At 37.5% G+C, this 16,363-nt stretch overlaps 1 protein-coding gene across 1 annotated transcript in view; it reads right to left on the minus strand.

The window, feature by feature from the left end:
• The window catches only part of UNC79 (unc-79 homolog, NALCN channel complex subunit), a 136,533-nt gene extending 121,993 nt beyond the window's left edge, over positions 1 to 14,540 (minus strand). Inside the window, exons 1-2 of the mRNA XM_029284087.1 lie at positions 14,519 to 14,540; positions 10,065 to 10,185 (exon numbers count right to left, since the gene is read on the minus strand). Coding sequence (XP_029139920.1) covers positions 10,065 to 10,185; positions 14,519 to 14,540 — 143 coding nt within the window. The remainder of the gene's footprint in view (positions 1 to 10,064; positions 10,186 to 14,518) is intronic.
• Between the last annotated feature and the right edge of the window lie 1,823 nt (positions 14,541 to 16,363).

A 16,363-nucleotide genomic window follows, 5' to 3' on the forward strand; every position in this document is an offset into this window, starting at 1 on the left:
GTTTGTTAAGAGAACCTTAAAAATCACATGTTTATTGCATTAAAATAATGTCTGTATGTAATACATGATACTGTTTCATGACAGTCTTTCAGTATCATCTGAGATAATGAGATTTCAACAGGCACATGGATTTAGAAATAATATATATTTCTAAAATGTTAGCTAAACTACATTAGGTAAGCTTTAAAATAATATATAGTTGATGGGCTGCAGCATATGTGTGTGAGCTAATGAGAATGATAATTTGTGTCTGCTTTTAATTGGGGGCGTGGAGGAAATATAATGCTGTTCTATTTTGTGGTTACTTTCTAAGAACTAAGCAAGCATTACCCGTTATATAACTGCATAGCAGAAAAGGTGTTAGCATTCATTGCTTTGCTACTTACATTATTTAATGAACTTACAGACTAAAGGAAAAATAATTTAGAATAAAAGAAAAGCTTCGTGGGAATCAAAATGCCTTCTGAAAATCCTCCTAAGCAAATTATGCTTATTTTTTTAAATAACTGTTTAAAAATTGCTGCTAAGTAAGCAAACGTAAAGGGCATAATCTAACTAGTATAGCACTTTATAATCTGAGGCTTGCAGTAAGAGTATAACAACAATCAGAAGTTAGTCTAACTGGACACCAATAAGTAAGTTTAGTACTACAATCTTAAGCACACCTGGGCTCCTATTGAAATCAAAACAGCTAACGATACTCAATTTTATGATTGTAAATGATTTTCTACTTTATTATAAAATGATTTGTGTTAGAGAATTAAGTTATAGAATGTATATTTACATTACACCAAACTACATATCCATTCATCTTTGTGTGATGAAAGAGAAACTATTTGAAAAATTACATTGTGATTGTGGTTAATTTTCTATATACTTCAGAAATTAACTTTCCACTGATGGTTATTGAGAAGAATTTTAAATAACATCTTAATATTTTTAAAGTTCCTTCTTTTATTAGACTCACTGATTTGATTATTCAGAAGCAAAAATTCCCAAATGACATCTTCAAAGATAGCACTGGGAAAGTTACAGACAGCTCTAGGATATAGACAGCATATTATGATGCTGTAATCTGTAAATGTACAAGTATGTTCACGTATGCCTTTTTTTCTTCATCCAGTGTATAAAGCAACTTTCCCCAGTCTGGTGCCCTTAAGCTTAGGTAGCATCACAATACTCAGAATTCTGTTTGTCATTTGCTGGGAATTCAGGGACCCACACAATTGGTGTGCACTTAAACTGAGGGGGACTGATGTAGAGAATGGACCCAGCCCCAAAGCTATAACCTGTGTAGCTGGAAAATATGATGGACTAACATATTTAAATTCTAAAAAATTCATTGTGCCTTGTATAAATGTTCACCTAAATTGTTTTCCACTTAACTGTTATCTAGTTGTCGTGGAAGTATTAAGAAAATAAAACCAATAAATCATCTAAATGCAATAAATCCACAAATTACCCTAATAGCAATGCTAACTATAATAAACAGAAATGTAGGAGTAAAAGATGCTGGCTTCTATTACATTAGATCAGTAGCCTATCTACCTCAATTAACATAGAAGACCAAAGGAAGGAGGGTTGTTTAGTTGATCACTTGTGCTGTACCTTTCTACTTGCTTTCTTATTAGTTTTCATTCTGACCTTCACTAATTTATTCACTTTATTTGACAGCAATAATTAAATCATATTCAGCTTTAGTTTTCATATGTATTGTGCATATGCCAATTTTTGACTCAAGGTTGTCCTCTTCAGTATGGAATTGTTGTGTCCAGAGACTACATATCCCATTGTGCAGTAATCCACCCTCATCCAGTCTGTTTCCTAAACGTGTCATGAATTGTATTATTGAAATATCTCAGTGGTAAAAGACCAAGGAACTATGTTTTGGCTTGGTTCTCTTTTTCTCATATATTCTCTAAGGACAAGAGAACATAAAGTTCAGGTCAAATGCTTTTCTACGCCAACACGTTTTCCACAACGAATCGAGTGCCAAATAAAAGTCCCATAAGCAAAATATCATGCTTTTATTCATATTCTCTAAAAATAATATCCAGAGGCATATGAAGTATGTGCTGATATAAAGCTATTCTGACCAATAAGCACTCATATCCTATCTTGTTCCTTTTACATCTGTGTTTACCAACACACGTTTTGTATGACAAAGGGAACAAACTATAGAGACAAGAAAGCAGCAAATGTCTTCTGACACTTCTTTAAACTCTGTCCTTTATTTCCCTTTCCACTAATGTTGTCAGCAATAATTTTACTGGATTTGCAAGACATTCTCTGTCCTTTGCTTATTTCCAATAAGAAATAAGGATAAATGCTTTCTGTATATGGAAGGAACCTTTCAGGTTGTGGACAGGCAAATCTACAAGACACTCTGCTTCTTCATCCTCTTCTCTTGTTTTTCAGAAATGTTCCTTCCTTCATATGAATATTAATGCAGAGTTAACCATAATCTATTGGATCTCATAGGATAAATTGCTTAGAAGGTATTCACAGACTAGTTTCCATTCACAACTGAAAAGGTCCCCTCCATTCACAAAAGGACTGAGATCCAAAGGAGATTTTGCTGATATAAGTGGAAGAGGCATACTTGAGTGGCTTTTCTTCCTTCTGCTATTCCCTACATGCTGACTTCCATAGATAGAACAGCTTTTTATGGGGATGAAAAATTTGGAATCTTATGCATTTCTTTAAGCAGAAGCATTCCAAAACTAAATTTCTACTTATTGGGCTACTGGATCCAGCTGGCTGTGTCATTTGCATCTTCAGATACTGCTATGGTATTTCTCAGAAAGTTTAAAGGGAAAATTCAGTTTTACGTTTCCCTAAAAGTAATCATTTAATTCTCAATAAGGGTTTTGTTTAATACAGACATCACCAACCTATAATTGCCAAATATGTTGGGACTGCTATTCCCATGCCAAGTGGGAACTCTCAACATATCTGGAGAATGTCAAATTGGGGACTGCTGCTTTAACAATTGCAAGTAAGGCAGTTCTACATAAAGGACAGCTGCATAAATGAGGTAACAATTATTGCTCCCCATCAAGGCATCCCAGACCTAAGTAAACTTTTAATCATTGATTCTCCACCTGTTAATAAGATTTCCAAAACAATGGTTAGTCTTGTTCTCTTACTATTCTAAATCCTGAGCCTACAGCCTTATATCTCCTTAACCAAAAGAATGTTGCATTGCATGTTGGGATCTGTCACATACTTGGTTTCACATTTCCATGAATAACTGTTATGTGAATAATGCTTCCCCATGCATGGGGGGGGTGTATAAAGTACCTCTTTTTGAATTAGCTTCATTGCTTGCAATCTCATGTGGTTGTATTAGAAGATGGTCTTGTTTCTGCATGCTGCAGATAAAAATATACTCTTTCTCTGGGATTGCCAGGAAAGCAAAGCTGCTGTGCATGTAGATGCAAAATTTCAGAATTACAGAATAACAGAGTTAGAATGGACCTTAGTCAAATCCCCTGCATGCCACTCCCAGGAGGAGATACCAAGGCAGTGACATAAACTTTGCAAGGTACGGCTGCTGTAAATTATTTTTAAAAAGGTGACTTATATCTGCTCTTACACATTGCAAAGCATCTTTTTAAAGACTGCACAGCCCTAACATAAAGAATATATTCTCAATATGCTCAAAAATTTCAGTCACAAAAGGAGTGTCAGGGTAGAACCTGTACACATTTCTGCCTTTCCAGAGAAGATCCTACTGGATCATCCTACTTCAGTTAGGATGTAGAAAATGGTAAGAAGGTGACAAGCAACAGGGAGAAAGCAAAACTCGTTGTTTGCATCTGTCTTTACACAAAAGGAAAAAACAGTCCAACCTATCAAAAACAGTACCATAAAAAACAGATTAGGAATACAAGTTAAAATAGGCAAGAAAATGGTAAGAGATCACCACCCTAGGTGAGTTCAAATCACCAGGACTAGATGGATTACACCCCAAGGTTTTGAAGGAATTGGCAGACATGATCTCAGAATCACTGAATTATATCTTTCAAGATCCTGGAGCACCAGGGAACTACCAGAGGTCTAAAAAGAGCTGATTTAGTTCCCATTTTCAAAAAAAAAGGGGGGGGAAATAGATCCAGAAAACTACAGAGCTATCAGTCTGACCTCAATACATGAGAAGATTCTGTAAAAGATAATCAAGCAACGAATCTGCAAACACCTAGAGGCAAACAAAGTCATAACCAAAAGCCAACATGGATTGGCCAAAAACAGATCATGCCAAACAAATCTTATTACATTTTTAACAAAGTGACAAAAATTATATCCATCAGAGAAATGCTGTGGATATAATTTACTTAGACTTCAGTAAAGCATTTGATAAAGTAGACCACAACCTACTACTTGATAAGATAGAAAAATGTGGGTTAGATAGTATCACCACCAGATGGATTCGTAACTGGCTGACAAACTGCACTCAACGTGTAGTCCTCAATGGAACTGCATCTACATGTAGGGAAGTATGCAGTGAGGCTCTGTTTTAGACCCTGTACTCTTCAACATCTTCATCAATGATTTGGACGAGGGGATAGATGGGGAACTCATCAAATTTGCAGATGACACCAAGATGGCAGGAATAGCCAACACTCCAGAAGATAGGGTTAAGCTGGATATGGACAAACTTGAACATTGGGCGCTATCAATGGTGAAAAAAGTAAGGTTCTATATGTAGGCAAGAAAAACCAAATGCGCAGGTATAGCATAAGTGGTACCTGCCTCAATAGTAGTAACTGTGAAAGGGATCTTGGAATCCTAGTGGACAATCACTTAAACATGAGTCAGCAGTGTGCTGCAGCTGCCAAAAAAGCTAACACAGTTTTAGGCTGCATTAACAGAAGGATAGAATCAAGAACATGAGAAGTGTTGGCTTCCGGTTTTGTACAGTAGTTCAGCAGCCGAGGGATCACGGGGCTCCGCACCCTATGGCCAATTTCTGCCTGCTCAGAGACCCTAAATGGGCCTGAAGTTGTCCCATAGAGGCAACAAAGAAAGAAATCCCACCAATTGCAGAGAGGTGGTGGTCGATCTGATCAGTTTGGGAAAAGCCCTCCAGAAACTGGCAAGAGAAAGGCTAGCTAACATCAGAGTCTAGCCCAAGCTACAAGCAGCCAAAGCCCAAAAGCACTACTTTAAGCTGACTGTAAACAATGTGTTTGGAACTGGGTAAGAACAGTTTTCTCTCTTTTACTTGCAAATTGATTTCCTGGAGGAAGAAAAAAGAAAAAGAGAAACCCCAAGAACATGACAAGTGTTAATACCACTTTATAATGTCTTGGTAAGACCACACTTGAAATACTGCATCCAGTTTTGGTCACCACAATGTAAAAAAAGATGTGGAGACTCTAGAAAGAGTGCAGAGAAGAGCAACAAAGATGATTAGAGAACTGAAGGCTAAAACATATAAAGAACTGGAATTGGGTATGTCTAGTTTAATGAAGAGAAGGACTAGGGGTGATATGATAGCAGTGTTCCAATATCTCAGGGGTTGCCACAAAGAAGAGGGAATCAAGCTATTCTCCAAAGCGCCTGAAGACAGGACAAGAAGCAATGGACGGAAACTAATCAATGAGAGAAGCAACCTAGAACAGACATGTCAAACCCGCAATGTCACATGACATTGCGCGACATATCCGGACTGTTTTGCCATTGCCAGCAATAGGGTGGGCACGACTTCTGCGTGACTTATCTGGCTCAATAGCCAGCAGTTTGACACCCCTGACCTAGAACTAAGGAGGAATTTCCTGACAGTTAGAACAATTAATCAGTGGAACAACCTGCCTCCAGAAGTTGTGAATGCTCCAACACTGTAAGTTTTTAAGAAGAGATTGGACAACCATTTGTCTGAAATGGTATAGGGCAGGGGTAGGCAACCTTGGCTCTTTTATGACTCGTGGCTGGCTCAGGAATTCTGGGAGTTGAAGTCCACAAGTCATAAAAGAGCCAAGGTTGCCTACCCCTGGTATAGGGTTTCCTGCCTGAGCAGTGGGTTGGACTAGAAGATCTCCAAGGTCCCTTCCAACTCTTTCATTCTATTCTGTTCTGTTCTGTTCTTATTTCCAAAGGGTCTACATATTCTCAAGGATCATATGGAGAGGGGAGAGGACAGGACTTTTGTATATTTAATGGCACCTATGTAAGAGACTTTTGAGTGGGAACAGTTTCCTTTGCTTCTTTGTAACAATAATTCTTTTAGCCTATCTTATCTTCCCTTTTGTATTTGGGCATTCTAAAGACCCTGAAAGTGAAATCTGTAAGTCACTGTCACCATTTCAAAAATCATTCCTGAAGTTCAAGTTGCATTCACCAACTCTTTCTGACACGCTGCCATTTTAAAAAACCTGAATAGTTTGGCTATGTATGCAGAAGCTCTTAGAAGGTTATTTGAATCCTAGCTTATTTTTGAATAAGAGAAAGGAGCAAGGAGCAAGGCGCTTATTTATATAAGGTGATTTATTATATATTTATAAGTGGAAATTTGGGGTAAAACAGGTTGGAAATGAGCAATGCATGAAAATTAAATTCATGCTTAAATGCAGAGAAATGCTTTTGACTGAAAACTTAAGGAGGAGCTCAATGAATCAATGTATTATGCGCTGTGCATGGTGATTGTTTTATGTAATGTTTTGTTCGTCAAAAAATTCAATGCAATTTCTTTCCATTTTCCCATCCTTCCAATTAAAAACAGCATAGCCCAATTCCCTTCCCCAAATTTGACACCCTCTGAAGATGTCTGTAAAACAAAGAATCATGTTTTATCCCTGGGGTGACTAAAAAGGAAGACATTTGAGGTGCAAACTGAAATGCAATCCAAATCATCCTTGATGAAAGTCAACACAATATATTGGTTCCATTCAATCTTCATTTATAAATTAATTGAGTAAACTATGGCAAAACAGTTTGATTTTTCAGTGTGCCACTTTTTCTGTGAAACAATTGTTGTGGCAAAGAGAATCTAGACCAAGTTTGGGGATCCAATAGCAATCCAATAGCTGGGCTCCAGGTCTTGGACTTCATTGGTTTGGGATGATAAAGATCAAAAACATCTGGAGAACCATAGCTTTCTTACCCCTAGACTAGGTCTGAAGTAACTAAAATTATTTTGAAAATGTTGTAGAGAATATGGAAGATAACCTTGATGGAGATACTGTATGCAGAAGCCTTTGCCTAGACAACTGCTCCTTCATATCTCTATTAAGGTCATCTTCCATAATCTGTACACATGTCCACAACACACAGAATTCTGCAACATACTTGTAAAGACTAGCAGCCAAATAAGAGCTCAGTGAAACCAAGTGTGTGTGTGTGAATACATATATACAGTATAATATTGTATAAACACATGCTCACACTCACATATATATATATATATAAAACAGGAATTTCTGGATTGAAGTTTAGTTTTTATTTAACTCACAATATAAAGAATTTACTTTGCTGAATAGAGAGTTCTCTCACTCTATCTTTGCATTAGCTCCTTGCTTCTTCAGACCTAAGATTTTTTTAGCTTGTTTCTGAGACTTCACGGTGGCTGTAGCCAACTGCATCTGAAGGTCACTAAATTGACAGTGACTGTTCTGAAGTCATAAAGAGCAACAGTATTTTGGTTTAAACTCATTTGAGCACATGGGAAGCTAACACACATTAGGATAATAGAGCAGCATCGACTTCTTTTCATATTATGCTGATAGTATTGAATTCTTTACAGAAAATGTCTTCCTACATGACTACAAGTTCTGATGGAGAGAGGTTCACATGGCTAAGAACTGAAATGTTTGTTCTTCTCATCTGTCTCATTACTACTCAGATTAATATTGGCCACATACAAAAGAATCATATAGATCATAAGACAGTGGCTATGTTAGTGTAGTGTTCACCACTTATTCCTTAACAAAACTAATCTTGCTTATTATGTTGTACTCCACTCCTTCTTTAGAAGTTCTAGGTAGACTATCCTTAGATTGCAGTCATGCAATCTAAGGAAAGAATACACATCTAAATATTTCATTTTCCTGTGTGAGTGGGGCTGAGAGATTCTAATAAGCCATGTCACCCAAAACGCTCCAACATCTAATCAGAACTTGGATCTAGAACCTTCTTGGTCCACCACAGTCTACTTCTCATCGTTACTACTGTATATCGGCTCCTGAAGAAAAATTGTGGTTTAAAGGAAAAATATGTCTAAGATCAGAAAAAGAATTGCAATAAGTTTCTGATCAAATATTAAGGGATACTGGGAGTGTTTGGTAATGTGGTCATTCAGATAAGTGTGGATCTTCCTTCCATAGAATGTTTAACAAAATCTTGGCAACAGTTTTGGGGCAAGATATCATTTTCCAGAGATTTAGTGAGCTCACTGAGTAATCAGCCATGCAGTTCTATTATTCCATATTATTTCTAATTTCCTAAGTAAATTATTAGCTAAGATAATATCAGGAAATTGGAAGAGGCCAGTGGCAAACTATTTCCAAAAATCCCTACCTGGATGTAGCCAAAAAATCCCCAGATCAAGTTTAGCTCAAATAACAGTTTGGGGTTATTCCAGAATTTTTTATTCCTAAACTTCAGCCCAAGTATATATCCCATATAAAACATGCTTGTGAAAATAATTAATCAAACTCTGAAAAAATGATTACTATATGATACATGCCTGTTAATATTATCTTCTACATTCATATTATCTTCTATGTTACTATTACTGTATCTTTTGCTGCTATTTAGACTAGCAGAATTCACCTTGATTGTACCATAAATTCATGAGTATTCATGAGTAAATGGAGAGGGATAGGCCACTGGGTTACTAATTACTTGAAAAAAGTCTAACATTTTTCTCTACTTTTAACAACAATATGATCTGCAGCAATCAGCAGGCAAATCTTTTCACAAACAGTTGCCTATAATTTCAATAAATCAAGTTGCTATTCAAAGCTCTGGGGTAAATATATGTGGGGGGGGAAATCTGACACCTTCAAAGATAACATCATTATTGAAGAAAAGATAATTTGACCACAAGGATTATCTGCGCTAGAGAATCTCTATAGGAAAATTCCTGTTTTATAGCTATGCAGCAAACAAGCTTCTTACTAATTTTATTGACTGCAGATGGGATTAAACCAAATCCTGAATGCAGGACAAACTTGAGACAGGGTCCAAATTTTGATTTCATTATCAAAAGGATTTAGAATCACTTGAAATTACTATAAAACCAATCTTATAAAGATTACTGCTATTCATGATCTTTACAGAATGAAGACTAATCAAACATTGAGGACATTCCTAATTATAACTTAGCCTTACAGGGCAATAATACAACTACTGTGCATTCTCTAGTTTATAGAAGGCTGGGCAATTAGATGGCTGAACCTCTGAATTTTCCAAAGCTAAGTATCAGCAGAACCAACCCAAGCCATTATTGGTGAGTTTAGAATTGCCTGTTGGGTAGCATGCAGTTAACCTTGGCAAGCCATGGCCCAGCCTACAGAATGTAGCAGAATAATCTAATTTTTAAAAAAAATCCAAGGCATGCAAAATAGAACAAAATGCTTCTATCTGCCTGAGGAGGCTATCTTTTGTAATCTGTTGTCTTTCAGATGGATTACACTATACTTCCCAGAATTTCCAAGTAGCATAAAGCTACAACTACATTTTTTCTGACTTTTGTAGCCTAGCACAACCAGAGGGACCAGTTTGGGGAAGGCTGATGTAATTGTATTATATTCCAGTACGTTAATATCATCCTGAAAATAGTATGCCAGAAAAGGTCTGGTCTGGGCTACAGGGTTTTCTCTCTGCTTATTTTCATTTTAGGACTCCTAAAAAGTAAGAAAGAATTCAAACATCTCATTCCACATCATTCTGCTGCATTTAAAGGCCCAGTCTAAACAGATTCTGCCATAGTTACTTAATTCAAGCTATGTTTCAATGAGCTTTGACCCTTCTGCAAAACGCCATACCATTTGTCAATAGGCTACTTGTATATATATATACAGTACTTATATTTTTCTTTGAGATCATAATTTAAAACTTACCTTAGTAATGTCTGAGAAAAGTACTTCAGAGTATTTGCAATGTCAGTTCCAGAGGGGACAGGATAAATGTTGTGAAGGACACGATTATGGTATTCTTGCAAATATCGGATCTTGGAAGCAACTGGATTTTGTATTGCATGAAAGAAGAAAATAGGAAAAAAATGCTTAGCTCAGTTCTCCCTCTCAGAAAATAATATACTTTACTATATTCTGCCCACAATCCTTTGCTGACTAATTTAAGTTTCTAGCTGAGTGTGTCCACTGAATACAGCTACAAAGCTAGTGAAGGAGAGCTTGCCTAGTTACAAATTGACTCAGAAGTAAGAGGGCACTTGAAGAGGAGATGTACTAGAGATATTTTATAAACCAACCAATTGTCAAGAAATAGCAGATCTGGCTTAGTGAACACAAAGACTTTGATCTTTGCTTAAAACTCTTGCATAGTAACTCAAACACTTTTCCACTAAGATTATTACTACTGGAATACACGAAGTTTCAATTTACACAACACACTTAGCTATGTTATTGCTTAGTGTGATGTACAGACCCAGTCAATAATAAGCATACTATTTAATTCTGCATCTTACAACCTACTTCTAGTAGCTTCGGGCTTTAAGATATTCTGTTTAATATATTTAGCAGCTTCAGTTCTGGTTACTATGGCACTTATCCTTTTAAAACACTCAGTGATTGCATGATTGTGGACAGTGAATCATGGAAAAATATGTCCTCAATACCCTCTAACTATGTGGTCTCTTGATTAGTTTCTTCCTCTCCCATTTATTGGACTGTTCCTAATCACTGGAAATATAGAGAACAAATTAAAGGAACCATTATTAGCAATTGTGTACCAGTGATATAACATCCTCCGATTCTTGGGCCTTGTCCATTGAAAAAGCAATCATCTAATCAGCATGCAAGCAAGCAGCATAACTATGAAGCACAACCATAAGATTCAAGTCTGAATTGTTTTATTCAGTCTAATATAATATGAAAGGTACAGAAAATATTCAAGCTGAAGTAAGAAAAAACAATCTATAGATTAACTAAGAGGAGATAAAATGCACATGAAAGTGAGATGAGGCATATGGAAACCAAAGAAGATATCTCATCTTTTCTACACTCTCATGTTTATGTATCCCCACATTTAGGCATCACCATTCATTACTGTCTGATTGATTGACTAAACAAAGAGGACTGATTCAAAACCCACAGAGTCGATGACAAACTTACCAAAATTTTCATAATTTTGCTCAGACTGGACAAATATGGTAGATTTGCTCTGCAGTGCATTCAAATATATGATAAATGTTGGATGGCCTTAATCCAGCACAAGAATTCTATTGTCACACCATACTCTATCCATAACATGGTTTTGTTTAAATCTGAGTGTAAACTCAGCCAGTTGGCATCTTCTAGAGCAGGAAAATTCAGTTTTCACACGGTGTTCCAGTCCCAGAATCATGATATCAAATTAAAGGCAAAATTATAATTTTCAGTGATATAATACTCTTCAATGTTCTAAGGTTTAATGCACATACTTCTGTGCATTCTTAAATATTTAAAATATCTGAATATTTAACCATGTTCATTCTGATGATATCATCACATCACCAGTCATAGCCCCTGAATCCCCTGGAGGAAATTCAAACCTTCTTTTAAAAATTAAAAGACGAGGAAAAGAAATAGATGCTTACTGCAGATGTATAGTTTAGGAGAGTGTTCATCTACTGAGGAAAAAAAATGAATGGTAAATTGAAAAAGTAAAATCTGCTGGGAGGCAAAAACAAAGTTGGGGGAGCAACCTTGCCAATATCTCTTTTGTAAATGGGTTAGCTTTTTGTAAAAGAACCCACAATAGGCTTTACAAATTCCAAATGTGCCAACTATCCAAAAAATATTGGGATTCATGGGCTAATACTCTAATTCTGATCACAAAGAGGAATTAAGGTCATAGCTATCTTCTGGTTTTGCTTGCTCCCCAGCAGGAGCCAAGAGCCTTGAGATGTTTATTATTTATTGATTGATTTATATCCCACTGTTATTCTTACAATAACTCAAGGTGGCATCACACTTTGCACATCTTCCTCCTCCTATTTTTTCCACAATAACAACCCCACGAGGTGGATTGGGCAGAAAAAGAGTGACTGGTCCAAGGTTACTCAGCTGACTTTCATGGCTAAGGCAGGACTTGAACTCATGGTCTCTTGCTTTCTAGCTTGGTACCTTCTAATGTAGTCTAGTGTGATAGATTTGAAGAGCTCTTGATTATCTTTTAACAAGTATTTAACACCACAATGCATGGATTGCTTATCTATCATGTTTTTTTTTCAAATATTCCTGGGGATTATAGTTTATTTCACTTATGAACTATAGTTCCGAGACACACCACAACTATTTATCTGTTAATGATCAACACATGATTTGAACTTAAAAAGGAGATGCTTTCTCTTAACACTTAATGAATTAAATTGTACATGTACTAATATCCCCTCTAAAAATACTGCACAGGTGAAATTGTCTAAACATGTCTTATAGTTAACAAAATATTAACTCGTATTTATTTTGATGCTATGCTTAACAGAGTTTCTGAGATAACTGTTTTTAATTAAAATGAAAAATGGATCTAAGGATCTAATCTCCATTATCTTTATTTCCAAGAATGCCCACACAAACCTTGTAGGCAAAATTAGAAAATAAATTTGGAGTTCAATGTTTTCACTAGATGTGTGCTCGGTACCAAGAAAAATGATAAGCAGAGGAAGACCTAGAGAGGTATGTGGGAGTAACTATATCTGTATTTATGATTATATAAAATAAATGCCATAGTGCCAAAGTGCGATAAGGGGTTTCTTTCTTTGTAAAGAAAAAGAAAAAAGAAAGAAACGCCTTATGGCAGCCATTTTAAGGGAACATCCACAACATATTCTGAGAATTCCAGTGCAGAAAACTATCTATCTCTCCTTTGGAAAAAAGAGAACAATTTCCTGGTATTTGCTAAACCATCTATAAAATAATTCTCTGATTAATGGTCTGGTGCAATGTTTCTCTTCCCAGATGGTTTCTAAGAAAACTTCAGAAAGATACCTGTTGAGGAATATCCTCCATTTGATTTGAATATAGCAGCTGTGTACTCCTCAGATTTATGTTTCTGTAGCTCTGTGATCAGCATGTTGGCCATCTACTAGCAGCAGGAGCAGCAATGTTTTGTTTATGTGGGGAGAAAAATAGTATGGACCCTATCAAATACCAACTTATAAGAAAGTTTGTTTACCATATCAGTAAGATGTTCAAGAAGTTCACCCAAAACTGGGAGGCTTTGCAGAACATTTCAGCAGGAACTTCTATTTTACACTGGAGAATAGTTAAGATAGCCATAGGTTTCATACAATTTGATATTTCTATTTCATTCAATGGTGGATAATCAAACCACAGAAATACTTGAAATATTATAGTAACTTGAGAAGATGCCTTATAAACATTTGGCTTGTATATATGGATCTGACCAGTGTCTTACTAATCATATATTAATTTATCTGAGTACGTAAACAGTAACTCATTGGTAATTCATAAGACCACAGTGAAAGACAGTGTTATTTGGGTAAAACAGCAAATAAGGCTGGAGTTAAGTGTGGGAGAAAGTGAATTTTATCTTGACAAGATTGAATAAGCTAATACAGCATGAAGACATATTCATGTACAGTGGCGCCTTGGTACTCAACTGCTTTGAAACTCATCGAATTTGGTACTCAACACATTTTGATGTGAAAATTTTGTCCCAGTACTAATTGGTTCTTTGGTACTCAATGCACAGCTAGAACTTGTCGGTATTGGCTGCCTTGTGACTCACTACATTATTCCTTATGGGAAAAATTTGGTACTCATCGTTTTTGGTACTCATTGCATCTCCTGGAGCCAATTAAGATGAGTACAAATTGAGCTAAGCCCTTTTCTAAAGAAAATGACTAAATCATAACAACACCGTGTCTAAGGCCTGCTTTAGGCTGGGTTTCTCTCGCCATTTTATACAGTCACATTTATACAGTTTTCTCTTCCTAAAAACGCTGTCTTTAAAAATATAACGACAGAAATAAGCAACACACGTACACACACACGTCCTCAAGTGGGGTCGCAGAAGAGTATCGGAGAGGCAAATTTCCCCCAAATCAAAGCTCTGGAAAACTGCAGTGCCCGGAGAACCCTTGGATTTCGCTCCGCCCCTCTTCCATCCCGCCGCTTGCAAGCAGGGCCGGGCATCGACACCTAGCCGTATTCAGCACCATAGACAGCGTCCGCACCTTGCTAATGTTCCCGGCACCGGGAGCCCCCCCTCCCGCAGATTCTCTCTCGCCCGCCCCCCGACCCCCCGTCTCGAGCAGCGGCCCAGGCGGCGTCCTGCGTCTTTTATTCCCCGCGGAGAAGACGGGACCCGTCTCGCCGCTGTTGCTACTTACATTGCTCTGCTTTGGTCGACATGGCGGTGCTCTCCCGCGGGAAAGGCTGCTTGGCCCCCCCAAGTACGGGCGGCGGCGAGGCCGTCTGCCCAGCTAGCGAGGAACGGCGACCATCTGCTGGAGCCGAGGCGAAGAAAGCCCGCTCTGGCCCGAGCTGCGTCCCTCCCCCTCCTCTAGCTCTGCCATTGCTGCAAACTGCACAGCGGCCCCCGTTCTCTCTCCGCTCCCGCCCGCCCCAGACAAGGAGGAGAAGCGCCGCGAAGGGAGGTTGCTTCGAGAAGCCTGGAGCGGAACCCGAGGCGCACCGGCTGTGGCCCCGCTGCGCAGCCCTTACGCGGCCGGTGCAGTTCAAGGAAAAACAACACTGCGCCGTCGAGAAGAAACCATTTTGCCCCCAAGGAGGAAAAGGACCCCGGGGAGGAGTAGAATGAGCTCGCCCACACAGGGAGGAGGGGAAGTTCCATTCATGAAGAGGGGGTGTCTAAGCGCGCCCAACCTTTTAAAGGGAAAAGCGTCCCTTCTCTTCCTCTGAAGCAGGAGAAAAGCGGCTTGCTTCTGAACGGGGAGCACAAGGTTTACTCTGGGAAATTAAATACAGTTTGTTTCATCGTGAATAAACTAACGGCCGGGTTCGCATATTGTGCGTAGCCACTTTCTGTCTACTTCAGCCAAATGCAACATATCACATCTTAAAACTACACAATTAAGTCCTGTGACAAGTGTTTAGAGTGGGCGCTTTGATGGTTAGCTGCACATTCTGGTATCCATTTTACACCCATAAAACTTGAGATAAGGCCTCATTGTATGAAATGGAATTTAAGAATAGACACAAATAATATATAACTGCAGTATTTTTAACTGCTGTTCTAGAATCCAAAGGAAAAAATATGAATTTTTAACATGTGCAATAGTTCAGACTAGAAAGTGCATGTGAAACCCTTAAATCCTTATTAGAGCAATCAGAAAATCCAAAATAACGAAGTATGCAAGCCTTTGTGATCTTCAAAACTCCTGATCAGACAGGCACGCTTTTGAAAATGGATGAAGAAAGTTCTGATCTAAATTACATTCAGCTTAGAAACTTTTAATTAAACAACAGGAGTTTTATTTATTTTATTTCCAATGAATTATTTTTACAATATTGTTTTTAGACCATATAAGCTGCCTAGAGTCCTTTGAGTGTGTATTCAAATGCTGAAAATAAGATAGTTTTCTCCATTCCTGTCTAAATCTTTCAATTAGGTATACTGTAATTCTAATTATCACACATGCCAGATTAAAGCTGAACTGAATATGAAAAATGTTAAAATAACTAGCCAAAACATAAGCAGAACAATAAATATTCCACAACAGTAGGGACTTTTGTCCCAGGCTTGTAAATTTTCCATGTGCAGGAAGTCTTTCCCAGAAGGAAGAATTTAATATACATCTCCCACACTTCTGAGTTAGAAATGATTCAATCTATAGAAGGCAGCTAAGCATATCACAGGGTTACTTGAAATAAACCTTGAGAGCTTTGCTCTAAGAAATTATCAATTATAAATCCTATACTGATCATCAGAATCTTCAAAAATAAATATTTTGGCTCATAATATTCACTGCTACTAATACTTTAAGGTAAATAAGACTGTCTAATAAGAGAAAGTAGCGAAATGTGAGATAGTCAACTTCATACACTGTTTTAGCAAAGTAGAATGAAGACTTTCCTGGGATCTAAAAAAAAATAATGGGGGGGGGGAGGAATTCCTGAGGTCACAAACCTAATCCAAGCAAGGGTTCAAAACGCATCTCTAGTCACACCCAGAACAAGTGACCTGGCCTCAGCTTCGAGATTAAGGGAGATAA

The sequence above is a fragment of the Protobothrops mucrosquamatus genome, unplaced genomic scaffold (assembly GCF_001527695.2).
Source record: "Protobothrops mucrosquamatus isolate PMUCROS unplaced genomic scaffold, P.Mucros_1.0 scaffold368, whole genome shotgun sequence".
NCBI lineage: Eukaryota > Metazoa > Chordata > Lepidosauria > Squamata > Viperidae > Protobothrops > Protobothrops mucrosquamatus.